General features: G+C 43.2%; 1 protein-coding gene and 1 long non-coding RNA gene across 2 annotated transcripts in view; both read right to left on the minus strand.

Annotated features, from left to right (window-relative positions):
* Window positions 1-17,855, minus strand: part of MAP2K1 (mitogen-activated protein kinase kinase 1) — a 46,048-nt gene extending 28,193 nt beyond the window's left edge. Inside the window, exon 1 of the mRNA XM_061595128.1 lies at window positions 17,191-17,855. Within this exon, the coding sequence (XP_061451112.1) occupies window positions 17,191-17,270 (80 nt within the window). The 5' untranslated portion in view covers window positions 17,271-17,855. The remainder of the gene's footprint in view (window positions 1-17,190) is intronic.
* A 1,446-nt stretch (window positions 17,856-19,301) lies between these two features.
* On the minus strand, window positions 19,302-20,293 carry LOC133369689 (uncharacterized). Its single transcript, XR_009758952.1, has 2 exons — window positions 20,175-20,293; window positions 19,302-19,665 (listed from the first exon to the last, which is right to left on the minus strand). It is a non-coding gene; the product is annotated as an uncharacterized LOC133369689 (long non-coding RNA).
* Between the last annotated feature and the right edge of the window lie 99 nt (window positions 20,294-20,392).

Consider the following 20,392-nt stretch of genomic DNA (forward strand, 5'->3'; position numbering starts at 1 on the left):
TTTTTTTAAAACAAAGGTTTAAAAACATCTTAAAAAGCAATTCCAACAATTCCTACTCCAAAGAACCTGCACGGCAGATGTGAGGGGTTAAGGGGGAAGAGATGGAGGGGAAGCTCTGTTGTGTCAGCAGATGTCGTTCCACTCGTGCAATGACTTAGTTGGATACAAATACATAAACTGAGCTCCTATGCCAACAATTGCCTACTAGTCCCTGTAGGGACACCGTGGCAGCAGACTCTTGTCAGATCTCCATTTCTGGAAAGACTTGGTGGCTCCCTGAGACATCAAGCTACCTCAGAAGTGCCTTGCTGGATCAGGCCAGTGTCTCATCTAGTCCAGCATCCTATTTTCACAACGACCAACCAGATGCCTCTGGAAAGACCACAAGCAGAACCTGCGTGCAGCAGCACTTGTGGCCAGTAGCTAGCTACCTATCTCTGCTCCAAAGCAAAGCCAACAGCTGTTAGTGGTATGTCCAGCAGCAAATCAGTTGCAAACTGTCAGTGCCAAATGCATCTTACTAGTCTGTAGTCTAGTACATTAAAAGGAAAGGAGTAGCTTTTCGAGACTACAACAGCATAAGGATTATGTGATTTTGCAACGTATACAGAAGGCACATAACAGCATTGCTCTACCTGTTATTTGTATCTCTCTTTATTAAAGTAGGAAGACTTTGGAAGAAATGGTGCATCCCCTGAAAGAGGAGATCTGCTTCTGTTCCAGAACCGAACAGCTAAGAATGAAAGAGGGTTATGTTTTCTTAGCCAAACCCCCGCATTAAGACAAAGAAACATAGTCGCTCTCACATGGTCCCTGAAAAACAACAGACGCATCAGCTAAAGTACGAAGAGACGTTGGTAGAAATAGCTGCCTTCTGCTCCTTGCCTTTATCCTGACAATCAGAAAACAAAATTAGGACAGGCTATCATTAAGAGGAGCAAAGCGCTTGCATTATCGCGCTGCAGTAAAGATTTGACTGTCAGTGCAATCTGATTATGTGCTTCCTGCCCTGGAAGTTTTCTGACAGGGACAGGAGAGGAGAATAAGCAGCTCATGCTTCTGAAAGAACATCTGTTGGCAAGGCCCACCTCGTCAGCTGGACTCCTTGGCTTGGAGACAGCTGAGCCAAAGGACCTGGGAGCTTCCACAGTGGAAGATCAGATGGCGCCACCAGTCACAGGACTCTGGTGCTGAACCCGATTTCAAGGCATGCAATATTTCCCAGGTTTTTGCTCTAACAGAGAGAGAGAGAGAGAGAGAGAGAGATGCGACTGACATCATGGCAAAAGCCACAACCGCCATGTAGCATGCAAGGTTGCTGCCTTGAAACAGATAGAACGGAGCACAAGGATTAATGGGAGGAATTCAGAACAGTTAAGCAAGCCGGTCTAAGGGCACTTGCAGATTATTGCTCTCCTCCAGTAAATAAAAAAGTAAACAATCTTTTTGAGTTGTGCCTTTGTTATTCAGCAGTTAAAATAATATGCTAGGCCGCAGTTGGGAAACCCCAGGCCTGCACAGCCAAACGCAGCCCTCCAGACATCTCCGTCTGGCCCTTGGAACTCTCCCCAGACCATGCCCCTCACCAGCTTTGCTTCATGTCCTCCAGCACCCATCCAAGTCAGTGGCCGTCACTACCTCATACGGTCAATTTATACTGTACCTGCAATTTCCTCTTAAAACAAACAAAAAATCCCACTTTTGTTAATGGCATGAAGAGTATCATGTCTCGTGGTGGTTCAGACCTGTCGACACAGAAAGGTATAGATTTGGGGGTTCAGGTGCAAAGGCATGAGTGCTCATCTGAGCACTTATACACCTGTCGGCTTTTGAAAAGATAGGAGGCATGACTTTAAAGGTCAGAACCAGCACTTTGAATTGGGCCCACAAACAAATTGGACGCCAGCAGAGTCGATAAAGCACAGGGGTGATATGCTCCCTGCGCCGTGCTCCAGTTAACATTCTGGCTGCTGCATTTTGAACCAACTGCAATTTCCGAACCGTTTTCAAAGGCAGCCCCGCATAGAGTGCATTACAGCTTCCCGGAGCCCTTTGCACATTAGCACACACATACACACACACATACTCCTGATGGAATGTCTAAGAAGTGATGAAATCTCTCAGAGAGGTCATAAATCGTGTCACAGCCACTAAGGAATGCCAGCCAGCAACGTTCCAAAGGAATTTGCTCTTTTCCTGTTCAGACACGGCTGTGAGTAGGAGAAACCTTCCATCCAAGAGCAGATGTTTGTTAGGAATGTCTGAGCAGCAAATGGCCCCTTCCTGCCTCAAACAGCTGCTGGTTCGCTACAGCCAGCAAAAGACTTTCGGCGTGCTGTTTTCTAAGGCCCCGTGTCCGCGGATGCAACCCTTTTCCATGGGGGCCCCCTGAATTTAGCACAGAGGAAAGTTTGCCAGTTTGGAAGACAGGGGAAAACTTTTTGCCATTCGCTTCCAGTAATATAATTTGTTGGGAAGCTCTTACGCAGCTGATTGCTTCCTGTCCTGAAGGATTCAGCAAAAGCCCTAGTGCAGCTTTCACCAACCTGGTGCCTTCCAGATAGTTTGGACTACAACTCCCATCAGCCCCAGCCAGCATGGCCACTTTGGCAAAGGCTGCCCTAGTGCATGAATCTTCTGGTCACAACAGAAGCCAACATTATGAAAGAGGCTTTGCAAAAGGAAAGTGGTTTCTAGCCAGAGAAATTAGCCGCAACAGCAAGCCACAGAATACCAGATGTCAGGGAAACATCAGCAGGCTGGGGGGGGGGGGAGGAAGAGTTATATTTTGTGGTGCTACTGGGGAGCTTCCTAGAAGTATCTGGCTGACCATTGGCAGGAATGGAAGGGAAAGTCGGATAAGAGGAATCTCTGGTCCAGTGCAGAAATACATCTCTCACACTGCCAGTCGCCTTGCTTGGGCTGAAAACGGCCAGATGCAGGCAGGATGTGCTCACCTTGACTTCAGATTTTTGTAACCGTGCTCTGTGTATGTAAAAACAACAGAGACTACACTACACACTGGGGGGGGGGGGCAACATTTTGCAACTGACCACACCTGCACAAGCAGCCATTTTGTGGTTGCACCCACAACACTATTTAAAAATTCCAAATGTGTCCTGATGACCAAAAGGGTTGGATGTCATATGGTCTTTGCAGTATCAGCAGAGAGAAGAAGGGCTTTTAAGGGAAAAGAGGAAGCTGCCTTAGACTGAGTCAGGCCCATGGTCCACCTAGCTCAGTATCGCCTGCACAAACTGGCAGCAGCTCTGCAAGGCTTCAGACAATGAGTCTTTCCCAGCCATACCTGGCAATGCTAAGGATTGGACCTAGTCTCCCATGCAGAAACCATTCAGATCTAGGCTTGTTGAGCTTCAGGCTTGCTGTCTATTTGCTGCCCTGGGCTCCTCTGGGAAGACAGGTGGGATATAAATTTAAATAATAATGATGCTAATATCAATGTTGTTACAGTACTTCCCAAAAGGCGCTCTTTAGTTAAAATGTGTACACAAGAGTGATTTAACATTATAACATATCAAATTTGTTTCTGTATCTTATAGCATGATATTTTGACACCAAAATTGTATCAAAATATTAAAAACAAATCTTTCCCCATGGAAAGCCTTGCCTGGAAATTGAATGCAGGACCCCTTGCAAAGCAAAAAAAAAAGTATCACTGGAGTCTATAACTTGTCTAAGAGGCTACCCTGGTAAACTATGCCCAGAGGTGATCCTGCCCCCATTTTTGGTGGCAGCATAAATTGCTCGTAAATTTCTAATTTTTTTAACTCCTGGAGCAACAAATAAAAGGATTAAGACAGATGGTCAACTGACTTTCCTTTTTACATTTCTGTCCTGCTCTTTGCAATTAAAAGAAAAGACAAGAAGAATATTCTATTGCTCCTGAGGGTGGGTTGGAAAGCTGGTCCACCAATCTGTGCTCAGAACTGAACAGGGACTTGCTGATGATCTGAAGAGTGTGTTTAATAACAAACTGTTCCACCGTTAGCTTGGAATTGTGCTAAATTCATAATGTCCTACCTACAAAGTGCACCCTGGTACAACCAATAAGTATTTGGAGGGCTGGTTAACATTATCAGCAAGGATCAGAAAAGACCATTTTAAATGCATCAGACTGATTTTTCAAAGCAATAATCACTTAGAAAACAGACAGGTAAATGTTGCTGGAGTTACCATTTTAAAGACAGCAGATACCAAAAAGAGAGGCTATCATATTACTAAAAGGGCTCACAGCACCTAAGGACTGAGAAATGTATTATAGCACAAGCTTTATGAACTAAAGCATACATCATCAGAGACATACAGTGTTATCCTAAGGGCAGGGGGGAACGGGGAAAATGTAAATAGTAAGGTCAGAGGGGGAAATGAAGGGTAAAAAAAAGAAGATGCACAACAGAATGTGCGTTCTTGTTTACAGGCAACACTAAGCCAAACCACGGATGAGAGCAAATGAGCGGGTTCCCAGAGAGGAGACTGGGGCTACTTTGCTCCCTCCCAGTCACTTTGCTTATTTGCTGCCATGAGTTAAGTCACGGTTTGGGGGTCCCAAACTGCGGTCCGCAAGCTTCACACAGGTGGTCTGCAGCTGTCTGCAATTAAATATGCATCTTGACTTTTAACTGTATTTTTATTGTTTCTTTTGTTACTGCATTAAAACCTGAGTTCCATGGAATGCAAATTGTAACACAATCAAAGAAATAAAATAAGAAATAAAAGCAGCAATAGAAATACAACTGAAAATTGTACAGTGTCTAGCACAGCGCATTACAATTGCTACAACTTGCCAGAAAAATCATTAAGTGGGCTCCCGAGACTTATCAGCAATTTTTAGGTGGTCCATGGGGGAAAAAGGTTTGGGAACCAATGGCTCAGCGCAGCATCTGAACCTAGGCTGATGATTTAGCTGTCCCAGGCAAACCTTCAATACAGAGGAACAGAGGAAGCTGCCTTATACCGCAGGCCATTGGTCCATCTAGCTCAGTTTTGTCTACACTGACTGGCAGTGGCTCTCCAGGGTTTCAGGCAGGATTAGAGATGTAAAATTTCCAGAAATTCTGAAGCCATGGGAAAAAAAGGTTTTTCCCCAGGTTTTTTCAGAAAAAATGGAAATTTTTAGAAAAATTGAAAAAATGCAGTATTAGCACTTTTTACAGATTGAAAGTCACTTTGTTACTTCAGGAACATCAAATGTGATTATGTACAAGTTAGGTTGACATAAAATCATCACATTTGGTATATTAAAAGTACATTGTATTCAAACAACTATTACAAATTGAATTTACTTTTTAAAATTATTACTTTGTTTTGGTAATGAATGGTTCTACAAGCTCCTGAACGGTAAGGAACCTCTTTCGTTTTGCCCGTTTATGTGGAGCAGGCAAAAAACAATTAAAAAAACAGAAGAAACCATAAATATTAATAACAAAGAACATTATTTATGTCTACGCTAGTCGTCCACAGTGTCAAGCACACATAAAGCATCCATTCCCATAAAAAGAACTCAGAAAAGGGGGGGACCAAGATTCAATGACACATTTTATTCATCATGCTAAAATAAAACATTCCATAATCCATTTTTCTTCATTTTTTTCAATTTTTCCATTTCTTTTTTAAAAAACACCAAAAAAGGCTTTGGAAAAAAACCCAGTTTCCCCCCCGTTTTTTTTCCCGGGCCTTCACATTTCTATACAGGATTCTCACCTCATATGCAACCTGTTTTCCCAGCCGTACCTGAAGACGCCAAAGATTGAATGCGTGACTGTCTGCAAGCAAAGCTGACCCTCTACCACCAAGCTACCGCCCCCATTTGTTTGCTCTCATGTGCGTACAAGTGCTTTGGAAAATCATGTCCGATCTGGATCCAACGTAAACCCTGTGCTTGTGGTCTGGAAGTGTGTACTTGATATTGTGTGGGGCGTTCGTGGAATTACTCCACATGTAGAACCACAGCATCTTTGAATATTTTGCCTGTTCTCTTGTGAACAAAGGAGCCAGTGTGGTGTTGTGGTTGTTGGACTACGACCTGGGAGACCAGGGTTCGAATCCCCACAGAGCCATGAAGCTCCCTGGGTGACCTTGGGCCAGTCACTGCCTCTCAGCCTCAGAAGGAGGCAATGATAAACCCCCTCTGAATACCACTTACCATGAAAACCCTATTCGTAGGGTTGCCATAAGTCGGCATCGACTTGAAGGCAGTACATTTACATTTATTAAAGAGTAAAAGCATCAACCTTATTTAAAAAATTTAAAAAACGGATAAATGCTAGAAACAAATTGTGATCATCGTAGAACTTTTACGGTAGTATCCTACACAGAGCCAACTGTCGTGCCAGAACAATTAACAATTAATAACGTAAGTGGGAGAACTCAAAGAGCAAATTCATTGAAATAAGGCATATAGGCACTTGTGGTATAATTCACTATTCACTCTGAAGGCCAAACTGGGAGAACACATCCTTGGCCTGGCCCAAGGTAGGGTTGCCATAAGTTGGAATTGACTTGGAGGTGGTCCATTTCCATTTCAGCCAGTGTGGCATAGTGGTTAAAGTGTTGGACTGAGACCTGGGAGACCAGGGTTCAAATCCCCTCATAGCCATGAAGCTCACTGGGTGACCTTGGGCCAGTCACTGCCTCTCAGCCTCATGAAAACTGTATTCAGAGGATCGCCATAAGTCGGAATCAACTTGAAGGCAGTACATTTACATTTTTACTTGTGAAGAAAAAAAATATCATGGATGACAGCAGGAATTCTGCTGAAGGATTTTTACCTTTTTAGGAAACTTACACAAACCCAGTTACATTTGAAAATGCTGCCAGGCTCAGGTAAACATTTAGGGGTCAGGAATGATCAGGGACAATCCTTAATGGGGGTTTCTTTGTAGTGTGTTCTACACATTTTTATTTTGTCTGTGACCTGACAGACGGCAGAATGGGGTAGAACCATACACAAATAAACCATGGCGTGTAGACTTGTCCAATTACTTTGAAGCTGCTGGTTATCTAAAGATCGGACTGTCTCCATGACAAACCAATATTACCTTATATAATATGCCTCACTTGCAGATAATAATAAGCTGGTAGCTAATATAAACAGGCGTCTGCATTAGATATTGCTGCATACATTTTTTCAATAATTAGAGCAAATAATTGAAATGAATAAATGAAAATGTTCATTTTTGCAACTTCCTGGTCTGAGCAAATCATGAGAAAAATATGGGAAGGAGAAAAGGTTGTGGGAGAAAAATACAAGGCCTTTTTTTTTTTTAAGGTGTCATAATACACAGTTTTCCGCCAAGGTTCTATACCACTTTCATCAATGAAGAATTTGAAATAACCTGACAAATAGGAAATGCTGCAAGCTGAATGAATCACTGTTCCATTTCCTTTGGAATTTGAAGCCAAAATTGTGTCTTCATTGCAGAATTCACTGGATTTGGCCTGAATCAGGCAAGCGTGAGCATTGAAGAACACCAACCGTATCTTCCTCTGCTGCCCCAAGATAGCTACAGGTATGGGCACTATTGCAAGGGATCATTTTCTGCCCTAGACACATAGATGTGTTACAAGACCAATCTTGTGTTTGACACTTCTTGTTACCTCTGTACTGCTTCTGCTAAAAAATATGACTCTTGTGGCGGGTAGAAACTTTTAGCAATAACCTCAATATATTCAACTTTGGTTATTATTGTTATTATTACTATTATTAGGTTAGAGTATTGGACAAGGACTGGGAGATCCAGATTCAGATCTGCACACAGCCACAAAGCTGACTGGGTAACCACGGGCCAGTCACTATTGCTCAGCATGACCTACCTCACAGGGGTGTTACAAGGATAAAAAGCAGGAGGAACCATATACTCTTGCTTATGTGTTTTCTAAACATTCACTTCTATATTACTTGTAAGTCACCTTGGAAGGATTTGCACCCAATATAAAAAACTGCAATAAAATTAAAAATATTCTGTAGGCAGGGTGTAAACAGAAGAAAACGTAATTATTGCAGTTACACAGGCTAAGTTATAGTACAGACTAAGAGGCTGTGCCTGAGGCTACATAAAATGGGGAAAAAGTAGATCTTCAGGAAAGATTTGAAGAAAGTAAAAGAGATGGCCTGACAGAAGTATGTTGAAGACAAAGTTGCATTGAAAGATCATTGTGGCAATGCTTTATCCCTGGTGTGGGGAACCTGTGGCCCTGCCAGATGTTGCTGAACTACAACTCCCATCAGCCGCCAGCAAGCATAGCCAATGGCTAGGGATAATAAGAGTTGTAGTTCAGTAACATCTGGAGGGCCAAAGGTTCTCTGCACCTGCTTCATGCCAAGGATGGCCAATGTGGTGTCCACCAGACGTTGTTCAACTGCAATTCCCATCAGTAGTCACCACCTTCCCAGTGGAAGAGCCGGCCCATAGCTCAGTGACAGAGCTCCTGGCTTGCTACACAGAGGTTCCCTGGTTCAATCCCTGCAAGCAGCTCCAGGTAAGGCTGGGAGTGTCTCCTACCTGAAACCTTGGAAAGCCACTGCCAGCCAGTGTAGACAACACTGAGCTATGACCAGGGGTCTGACTCAGTATAATATAGCTTCTGATGTTCCTGTGCACAAAGTCGATGGTCAAGGATTATGGGAACTGCAGTCCAACACCATCTGGAAGGCACCACAGTGGCTACCCTTGTTTTCTGCCCAATTTCTGCTGGAAGCCCAAGGCCTGATCTGAAGTTGCCTCCTTGGGAGCTGCTTGGTAGGCACATGGTTAATGGTGCAGTCAGGCCATATTTTATGTCCAAGATAATTACATTTATAGAGGAATAAAAGAACAGACGTGCATAGCAAAAGCACTAAGAACAAAATAGAGTTGAAAGCAACAACAAAAGTGTTATATAATAGTGCGGTACCACCATAGAAAGGGGACATTGAAAGCTGGCCTAGTTTTCCCTCGGGCATTACCAGCTCTGAGCCAGATGATTAAAACACACACACAAAATCCTCCCAATGTTGACACTAAGCAGCCTTGCCCAACTTGGCACCCTACAAATCTTTTGGACTACAACTCCCATCAGCTGGAGCTGATGGGAATTGTAGTCCAAAACATCCGGAGGGTTCCAGATTGGGGAAAGCTGGTCTAAAGAGCCAAATACGCATAATTTTCCTCCTAGCCTTGAAGCAAACCATTCAAATTAATTTTAAAAGACAGCATGGGGGGGCTCATATCTTGGGCATGTAACACAGCAGGGCTGGTCTCCAGTGTTTTTTTGTTTTATACCATTAGCAAAGAAAGAAAGAAAGAAAGAAAGAAAGAAAGAAAGAAAGAAAGAAAGAAAGAAAGAAAGAAAGAAAGAAAGAAAGAAAGAAAGAAAGATTATTTTGCCTGCACTAAACTGGAAAAAAAATTGTTTGTTTAATGTGCATGACGCATAAGCAAGCTTGGGGATGTAGGCAGGAAAAAAATATGGCACTCCTTTGGAATCTGCTGTTTGAAGCAACTGCTCCATGGTAATGATAACCAGGTCCATGTGAGGAGTTTTCCTAGAGGGTGGAGTAAAAATCAATAATAATAGGTTACATATCAGGTGAGATAATAATCTGGCAGGCATTGTTTAGCTGGATCAGACTAAAAGTCCGGTGAGGAGTCCAAAAGAGGCAACCGAGTCACAGTCCCTCTTCCATTCTGGGTGTAAACAGTGACCAGGGTGGTTTTGTTTCCGTCCCCAAACCAAACCAAAATCATGTTGAAAAGGATCTAAACTGGGTGGGGAACCTTTCAGCCCAAAGGCTACATTCTCTTCTGAGAAACCTTCTGGAGGCCACATGCCACTGATAGGTGGGGCCAGAGGCAAATGTGGGTGGAGCAACAAATGTAAATTTTACCTTTGTAGAGTCTGCTAATTTCTACACACGTACCCCTCTCTGTCCCCCATCCAGGCAACCAAGAGCCATTATGCAAGGATGCATTCCAGCCAAGCAAACACACTCATGGAGGGTGCAAAGCAGGGATGGTGAGGGGTGTGGCTTGGAAAGAGCCCTGAGGGCCAGATAGAGAAGCCTGAAGGGCCACATTCAGCCCTGGGCCTGAGGTCCCCCATTCCTGATCCAAATAATCAGTGCGCTCCAAGACTGTTTGAAGTTGACACTACATCACATGCTCCACGACTTTGCTCAAAACCTCTGGGTGATAATTTTCCAAAGCCAATGAGTACCAATTTGGCTTCTTCAAGGGCAGTTTTAGTACTGCTTCTTTTAGTGTGGCCAGAACGGTTCTTTAAGTAAGGGCTGTCTCCAATGCTTATCAACATCTTCAGGCTGAACAAACTGAAAATAATCCGTAACAAGACCAGACAGGGTTCTGTCCGCATCCATCTCCGATTCTGTCAAAACTATGCCAGAGCAGGTAACAGTGAATTCATCTGCAAAATGCAGCAATGGGCCTTTGAGAGTTCCACAGGGTCACTTCCGGGAAGGGTGACTTCGCTTGTGCCTGCTTTTGAGACGGGCTCCCGCCTCAAAAGAAGCTTATTCAGATATAAATCAGTCAGAACATTTTTTTTTTGACTGATGAAATTTCTCCCGGGCAGGGAGAAACGTAGAGATCAACCTCAAAAGCCTGTTTTTGTTGGGAGGACTGGATTTCATTAATTTATGAGAAAAGGTCCAGCCAGCAATGCCGGACGGACTTCCGAACAAGCTCTATCTGTTTAATGCAATACGTTTATCTTTTCTTCAAAGAGAAAACAGACTAACAGGCAAGCACCCTTCTTTCTATTATTTTTTTTACTTGGTTTGCAGCAAAAAGAGATTTGTCAAATTAATCAGCTTTAAAGAACTTCTGGATGAGCTATAACTCTTCTCTGTTATTCACGAAATTAACAGCTTATCTCTGTTTCTATTGCAAAAAGCTGTCCTGGAAGTGCATTCTAAAGATATAAACAGAAGAGGGATTTCTATTCCGAGGAACATTATATTGTCTGGGACTATTCTCTTTTTGGTCTATTTTATTTTGACGAATCTGCTTCTCCACGACGCCACTAACTGTTTTGATGCTGGGAACTAAATTTGTTTTGTATTTTTGAACATAGAGAGATAAGGCAGGCTGCTCTGTTTATACTGTGATGTCATCAAGCCTGGAATATTAACCCAATTGTTGCTGAAATAAGAAGTGGTTCTTCTTTATTTTTGTTTTGTTTTGTTTTCGTGGTTTTAAAAATGGCAATCAAGAAAGTGGCTGAGAATCTGGAAGTAATTATGTTTCAGAAAATAATGGATGAGATTGAGATAACGAAACAAACCCTGCGACAGGGCAGTAAGGAGCTGAAAATTGAACTGAGCAAAATGACGCAGGAGCTTAAAGAAATAGGGGATCCTGTGAGAGAGGAGAATGAGATCAGAGATGAGAAAAGAAAAAATAAAGGGAAGATACAAGCCCTGGAGATTGGAACAAATGTGGAATTGGAAAAAGATCTGGAGTTTATGGATATTAGAAATAAAATCTACTGTTTGGAATTTAACGTTATCTCTGAAGAAATTAATGAAGATATTAGAGATAAAGTTATCAATGGCTTGGATAATCTTCTGGACTGGAATGACGTGATGGAGCTTGATATAGAGAAAATCTATGGAATTAACTGCAGCCATGTGACAATGGAAAAACTCTCAAGAGATGAGCCAGTGCATTTTGTAAAAAAGAAGAACAGAGATATGACTTTACAACAATATTTCAGCAACTTATTCAGAATTGATGGGAAGAAAATATTTGGGATAGAGGAAATTCCCATCAGACTCTTATTATATGACTATGGTTATGACAGCAAGATTATTATGGAATACTGATAATGGAAGATTGGACACTGAAATTACTGGACTTAACAGGACTATTGAAGATGGAAGATGGAATTAATATGGATAACGGAATAATGGCTATTGAAATTATTGGACCTAACAGATTTTGATGAGATGGATTAATCGATATGTTTATTTGGACTATGGTTATGACAATAAGATTATTATTATTATTAACGAGATGGATTAATCGACATGTTTATTAGGAGAAAAATTGATAGATATATTTCTTAAAGAATTGAAACCTCTCTTTGACTTTTTGTGGAAAGAATAAAGTAATGTTTATGAGATTTGATGATTAATTAAGATAACTACTGGAGGAAAGTGATTTTATAATATAATTTAAGAGACAGGATTGTTATATATTGTAGACCTATAACTGATTTGATCTGCGACAAATGGGAAGTCAACATTTTATTTTTTTGTTTAATCATTTTTGTTTTGTTTTGTTTTTTGTCTTTGAATGTTTTATGATTTTGTTTTGTATGTTTTATGAAAATTTGAATAAAAATTATTGTAAAAAAAAAAAAGAGAGTTCCACAGGTTGATTTTTGGGTCTGTGCTACACAGGCCTTTCACTGGTAGAACAAGTCCCAGTTGCTGAGATGGTCTGGATGTGGTGGTGTGGTGGTGGTGGTGAAGTAAGCTTCTTCTTCACAACCACAGTAGAGGTTCTAATCTGTGTTTGGTGGTATTCACTTTGAGTTTTTTGCCAACTGGCCTCCAATCGTCAGCCTTGCAGTTTCATTGGTATTTCAAGAAGCTGAAACGATGGAGCTGAGTTGACTAAACAGCTTGGCCAAGCGCACATTAGAGAGCAATCATATCAATGGCCCTAGTCACCTCCTGATTCCAGGAGTTGACTACAGTCTTGGTAGAACCACTGGCCAAATCTGTAAGAAACCCTGAGGATCCATCAGTCTTCAGGGTTAGACTATCAAAACTTCTCCTCTGCTCTTCTGGAGATTAATGGCAGCAAACAGTCCAAAGCTGATCAAACAATTATTTGTAAATGACAACTGAGTCATTACTGGCTCCCCATGCATTCCCCAATGAGGTCCATCTGGCCCTTCATTGACTTCTTTTCAGCACCAGGTAAAGACGTACCTTTTTCCTCCCAGGCACTTGATAGTCTGAGAGGGTGTTGTTTTGTTATTAGTCTGCTGTCAAACTTCCTGTGGCTGTTATGAGTCTTGTCTATTCTGCTTTCATGGTATTATATATTCATATTTATGTTTTAAACGTGCTGTAAGTCACTTGGAGACTAACAAGCTCAATAAAAAATAATAAAGAAATAATAATAGCTACAGATCACCACCCTCCACCCGAGTACAGAAGACCAAGTCCAATGTATATCTTGCCACATATGTCGGTCAGATATAATTTGAGCTATTCCCATGTTTCCCTTGGCAGCCATGAAATCCCAAACTACACAGACAAGGTGGCCTCAATGTCAGTACTGAAGTGACCCAAGATCAAAAGCCTTAGTCCTCATCATCACATCCAAGACCATCTCTGTCAGCTCAAGCAAGGAGATTGTTAAGCAGCAGGTAGTTGGTATGCCAACAGAATCTATATTCTGTCTCTGTTCCCCAACATCATGTACAGACGCTCAAAACTAAACAAATGCTGAAGGGGGTATCTGCCCAGGGAGATGAAATCCTTATGGACTACAGCAACTCCACCTCTTCACCCCTCAAGCCAAGGTTGGTGCTTCATCCCAAACCCTAGAGGACGTATCTGGGAGAGGTGGAGCCAGGTCTCTGTTATACATACCAGACCAGCATCAGGTTGATACAATTACTGTATTGTACGAAGTACTTTTTTTATATGTTCTGAAGCTGCTAACTATCATTTGCCTTGGGTGATCCCAAATTGTAGACTTCCTAGAAATAGAGAAAAGTGTTTCTCTGTCTACTCAATGTATCTATTCACTCTATCCTACACCATGTATCATTTTATCAATCTCTGTTATGTTCTCCCTTTAGTCATCTTTTTCCTACATTAAGAATGATTTAGTCCTTCTACATAGGAAAAATTCCCCAACCTGTTGTTCAATTTGGTTGTCCCCTTGTGCACCTTTTTTTAGCTCTATGATATCCCTTTTAAGAAACGGTACACAGAATTCCACACAGTTGCACCATAAACAGTTGACTGTTTTTTCAGTCCCTTTCCTAATACTCCCCAGCATATTTGCCTTTTTCATTTAAGCTGCACACCAAATTGGCACTCCCATTGAGCTATGCACTGTGTCCCCAAGATGTCTTTCCAGATCAGTCACCACCAAATGAGACCCCATCGGTGTATACAAGTTTCCTCCCCCATGTGCAGCAACTTGCCATTACTTACACTGACCCTCATTTGCCATTTTATTGCTCATTCACCCAATTTGGACAGATTCTTTGGGAGATCTTCAAATTCTGCTTGGGTGTTCATCATCCTGAACAATTTGCTATCAGTTGTAGCCTTGGCCATCCCAAACATCATCCCTGACTGCAGACTATTTAAGAATGTTAAATAGCACCCGTTTCAACTCAGATTCTTCCTTACTTCCCACTACTTACTTCCTTCATTGTGAAACCTACTCATACCTTCTACTTCCTCATATTTAACTCATTACAAACTGATAAGACGACCGATCGTTTTATCTCATGACTGCCAAGTTTACTCGGGAGCCTTTCTTGAGTTTGCATGCTGGCCAATTGACTGAACGTTCCACTGTTGTTATGTGCCTCCAAGTCGCCTACAACTTATGGAGACCCTATGAATCAGCGACCTCCAAGAACATCTGTCATGAACCACCCTGTTCAGATCTTGTAAGTTCAGGTCTGTGGCTTCCTTTATGGAATCAATCCATCTCTTGTTTGGCCTTCCTCTTTTTCTACTCTCTTCTGTTTTTCCCAGCATTATTGTCTTTTCTAGTGAATCATGTCTTCTCATTATGTGTCCAAAGTATGATAACCTCAGTTTCATCATTTTAGCTTCTAGTGATAGTTCTGGTTTAATTTGTTCTAACACCCAATTATTTGTTTTTTTTTGCAGTCCATGGTATGCGCAAAGCTCTCCTCCAACACCACATTTCAAATGAGTTGATTTTTCTCTTATCCACTTTCCACTGACCTTAGCATAAATTCTACCACTGTGTTTGCTAATGGAAGTATTCCTAAGGGGGAAATGGCACACATGAACTAATCTGTCCATTCATCCATATGGATTTTTAAAGGAAAAGTTGTTACTTATTACTAAAATGTCTACTACCCTGCCTTTCTGGGGAGAGTGAGTAGCCCCTCCCCTCAAAATGTCATGTGGAAATCCAGTGCCAACATACATTTTTCTACATGTATGCTTGCACAGAAATAATTAAAAAACAGATCTGCAGATGTAAAAACAATATGTGAGCAAGTTATGACTGACAATTTCTGTACACATATGGAAAACGAAAAGGATTAAAGGGCCTTGCTAAAGTAACAGCAGAGCCCTCATTTTAAATTAGGAGTGCATAGTTGGACTACCACTTGGGAGACCAGAGTTCAAATCCCCACACAGCCATGAAACCCACTGGGTGACCTTGGGCCAGCCACTGCCTCTCAGCCTCAAGAGGGAGGCAATGGTAAACCACCTCTGAATACTGCTTACCATGAAAACCCTATTCATCGAGTAGCCATAAGTCGGGGATCAACCTGAAGGCAGTCCATTTCATTTTTTTCAAATAAATCATTTTCTGTTCAGTGACACTTTTGCACTCAACTGTTCTGTGCAGTGTCCACATTAATCTATAATATTGTTTAAAAAATCTGCAAGAAAATGTGCATTTCAATACATATTTAAATATAAACTTTTAAAATGTAATTTTATCTCGAACCTAGCCTTTCTAAATATACTTTTATAAGCTTTTTGACCCAAGAACTGTGCTAGAATATTCGGAAAGTCCAAAAGCCAAAGGATAAATTTCACTCAGTCCCTAAAGGGCAGGATCAGGTCAGTTTGTATCTGAATAACTGAATTCAAGCATCCTTGTCGTGAACAGGTCGCCCTTTGATTACACCTCAGCTTTGCAATGAAGACATGAGGGGTGGACCTGTTGCAGCTCTGTTGTTTATTCCTCACAATTCACTAGGCAGAAGGCTGCGGTGTAGACTTTTTAGGCAATCAGTCACTAGAGTTGTCAACTCACAGGTAATCCTGACAATAAAAGGCAGAAGCTTTGATTACTGCAAAAATGTTGGGGCTATTTCAAATGAGAGATTGAGGCAATGAGCTGTGGTTTCATCCCGACTCCATCAGTCTTCTCCATTGACCTGTTTGTTAAGTCCCGTTATCTGGAGATGTCAGAAAACACCCACTTTGCTGGAATAGCCTGTGATGATCACAGCAACAGCGCAGTATGGCAGTTTTGCCAGGTTATGTAAACATGTTGCAGGTATATGAAATTTTTTTTAAAAAAATTTACTTTTAAAGTGGCGTTTCCTACAAACAATAATACCGTTTTGGCAGTCATGAAACTGTCACACAAAGTGGAGCAAGTGGGAGAGGCTCTGCCAACTGGCAAACAGAAAAAAAGGCCTTTTATCAATGCTGCTTTTACTGATAGGGCCGTACAATATTCTGAAAACCAGGGGAAAATCTTCTACAATGTTCTTCAGGTGACAAACCTGTACGATGGGTTAAAATATGGAGTCCTTGCCTGAGGGCAGTTTAAAAGTTACCCTCAGCCCATAATTCTCCTTTTTTACATGGTTGAAAAAGTGCCATTTTGTCTTACCATATTTTGAGTCTTAGGGGTCTACTGTATTATTTCCTCCCTTACGTGTAAGAGTCCCCAAGATGGAACATAACATACAGAAATATTTATCTGATTCAACAACACAAAGGGCTGCGTCCAACTGAAGCTGCAACCCAACGCACACTTACCCGGGAGTATGTCTCATTGAACCCAATGGAGCTCGCTTCTGAGTAGACATGTATTGGATTGCACCCTAAGTCCTACTCAGAGCAGACCTACTGGAATTACTGAAGACAACTGACTTTGGCCTATTCATTTCAAGGCGTCTACTCTGAGTAGCACTTCGTTGACTGCAGCCCTGAGACTTTTACGCTTAGTTTCAGAATCCCTCTTTGAAAGCAACTAATACTGTTGAAACGAAAACGAGGGCGCCTTGATCGGGTTTGTACCGCTCCAAGTTCCCACAACACAAAAGTCCAGGTAAAGAAACCCCCCAAGGCGCTCCGAGAAGCTGAAGGCGCGACGCGAGCCGGCCAGCGAGGACATCAAGGGCCACCCTCCCGGGGCTGCAACTTCCTCCTTTCCTCCCCTCCCCTCCATTCCCGTCTGGACTCACTCGGCCGAGGTGGTCCCATTGATGGCGGAGCCGTCGGGCGCCGGGTTCAGCTGGATCGGCATAGGCTTCTTTTTCGGCATGGTCTCTCTCCGAGCCGGGGAGCTGCAAAAGGCTGCCAGGGAAAGGCGAGAGCAGGCAGCTTGCAAGAGCCCCGCTTGGCACGTCCTCGAGCCCCGGGCTGCAGAAGCGCAGGACGGAGGGGCCGGCGCGCTCCTCTCCCGCGGCTCTTAACCCCACCGGCCCGGACCCCGTGGCAAAGCAGGCGCCGGCGCCGGCTCCCTCTCCCCTTCCGCGGCTCTTGCAGCTGCCTGCCTCGGCTCCGCTGCCTTCCGGGCGGCGCCTCCTGCTCCTGCTGCGCTGCTTTAAAGAACTAGGCGCGGGAGAGGAGCGCGCGGGCTACGAGGGAGGGGAGGGCAGAGGAGGGGAGGGGATCCTCCTTGGGCGAGCATGCATGTGCCAAGACGGGCTCCGGCTCTGCGCAGGGCGCATGTGCCCCGAGCCGTGCACATGTGCACTGGAGGCGTGAAGCCCCAAGCCAAGCCTCTTGCCCTTCCTTTGCCCGGAATGCGTGGGAAATTGAGGCGAGGAGAGGTCGCGAACGGCCTGCGGCGAAGGACGGGAGCAGCTCGGTGCTAAAGCGCATGCTTTCCAATTGCTTTGCAAGGCAGAAGGACGCAGGTTCGGTCCCCGGTGTCTCCATGGGCTTTTCCCAGTTGCAGGAGAGCTGCTGCCAATCAGTGTTGACCACGCCTAGATGCTCTCAACAAGGCAACGTCCCGTGTTACTGGGAAGAGCCCAGTGGGAGAAAGTGCCGGTTTCAGCCCCTCGCCTCTCCAGGAAGGGCTGGGGAAATCTCCTGCCTGAAACCATGCAGAGTCCGCTGCCAGTCCGTGTAGACAACCCAGAGCGAGATGGACCAGTGGTCTTCCACCCGTATTGTGTGGCCAAACCTAATTTTTTTTCTCCCCTTCTGGTGTTTAAATAATATTTTTTTTGTTTAATCTTTTCACTGTGTTCCTATTTTTTTAATTACAAAAAGTATAATGAACTACTCCTGAAATTTCATCTAGGATAAACATTGCTTCTATTTTCTAGATTAATCTTGACAATAATTAAAGGGCCCATATGTAGAGGTTAAGGTGTTGGACTATGACCTGGGAGACCAGGGTTCGAATCCCCACAGAGCCATGAAGCTCCCTGGGTGACGTTGGGCCAGTCACTGCCTCTTAGCCTCAGAAGGAGGCAATGATAAACCCCCTCTGAATACCACTTACCATGAAAACCCTATTCGTAGGGTTGCCATAAGTCGGCATCGACTTGAAGGCAGTACATTTACATTTATTAAAGAGTAAACGCATCAACCTTATTTAAAAATTTTAAAAAATGGATAAATGCTAGAAACAAATTGTGATCATCATAGAACTTTTACGGTAGTATCCTACACAGAGCCAACTGTCGTGCCAGAACAATTAACAATTAATAATGTAAGTGGGAGAACTTCAAAGAACAAATTCATTGAAATAAGGCATATAGGCACTTGTGGTATAATTCACTATTCACTCTGAAGGCCAAACTGGGAGAACACATCCTTGGAACGATTGCGTCCTTGAATCTTGCTGATTCCAAATCTTATGGATAATTTCTGTCTGTCATGGAATTTTTTTTTAAAAAAACAAGGCCCCTTTCCCTTCCCACCCCCAAAAGGTAGAACTTTTATTTGTGCTAGATGTACTCCAAGTCACATAGATGTGACTTGAGCAAAGCTGAGGGCTTCTGGGTCAGAAATGTCAGTTCCTAGATGGGTATAGCTTGAGCCCAATGCATACAGGTATCAGCAACTTTTGGACCTTCGCCAACCGTCAGGGCTGATGGGAATTGTAGTTCCCCGCACTTGTTCTAAAGGAAGGCATTTAAGGCTGCAATTCTAACTTGCCTGGGAGTAAGTCCTATTGAATCCAATAAGACTTACTTCTAAGTAGGTATGGTTAGGATTGTGCTGTCAGCCTTCCCTAATCAGAAATGTACCATGTGCCTTAAATATGTGAGATTGGGGTGTGGAAAAAGGTGCTGGTTGGATGCTGGATGTTTCTGACAGTAAACCACAACACAAATGAAGCTTGGCTCGGCTCAGCCATTTATTTATGAAGGGAAACAGCAGGGCTTGGGCCTGTCTGGATGTCATGTCTGCTGATTTGGAAAGCCCCTGCCCTCAAGCATGGAAGGGGCAGCTTCTAAATGTAGAATGCATGAGAGGTTGCTTTCAAGTGTCCATGGTGGTAGTTTGTCCATGTAACCTTTTCACCAAGTTAATGATGATTTTTGTTGTAACTGTTGTTCAGTAGCCTCCTGCTAAGGGCTTTTTGATGTGGATGGTGTTTATTCATTTCAAGATGTGTTACATGCCCATGACATCGTTCTTTTTATTTGGTATCCTCTTGTTTTGTTGCTATGGTTTCCTCTATATGGTTTATGTTTCTGCAATACAAAAGAAAATCAATAAACATATGTGAGGAAACAAATGGCCCAGGTGGCAGGGGGTTAAGCCTCTGTGGTGGGTGACTGAAGAGGCAATATTTGAAGAGAACAACAAAAGGAGGCGATAGTGTATGGGAGAATCGTGCCTAACAATTTCATTCCTCTGCAACAGTCCACAGGAGACCGAGGCATAACTTTAAGATTGCGCACAACTGGGCTTATATGTGTCCCAGCACTGTTGGTTTGCAGATCAGAGGGGTTTGGACCTCAACGCCCGACCACCAACTCTCCCAGGTTATGGAAATGAACTGCCTTCAAGTCGAGTCTGACTTATGGCGACCCTATGAACAGGGTTTTCATGGTAAGCGGTATTCCTCTGAGCCTAACAGGAAATGACTGTCCAAGGTCGCCCAGGGAGCTTCATGGCTGTGTGGGGATTCGAACCCCAGGTCGTAGTCTGACACTGTAGTGAGTCTAACCACTACACCACACTCTCCCAGGTTACTCACAAATTAAATCTCTGTCTTGTCAGCGACCTTTTTATTGGGGAGGGGGCGGCGGAGAGTTTCGTTCCTCTCCTACGGAGGGAGCAATTTTCTCCCCGTTGGATCCGGAATATTCCTCTGCCACTTACAGGTTCGAAGTCTATGGGAGAAGAACACACGCCACGGTTCTCGCGAGATCACGCGGCTTCCGCCTTCAAGCTTCTCTACTCCCGGCTCGCTAA

Source organism: Rhineura floridana, chromosome 14 (genome assembly GCF_030035675.1).
Source record: "Rhineura floridana isolate rRhiFlo1 chromosome 14, rRhiFlo1.hap2, whole genome shotgun sequence".
In the NCBI taxonomy this organism is placed as follows: Eukaryota; Metazoa; Chordata; class Lepidosauria; order Squamata; family Rhineuridae; genus Rhineura; species Rhineura floridana.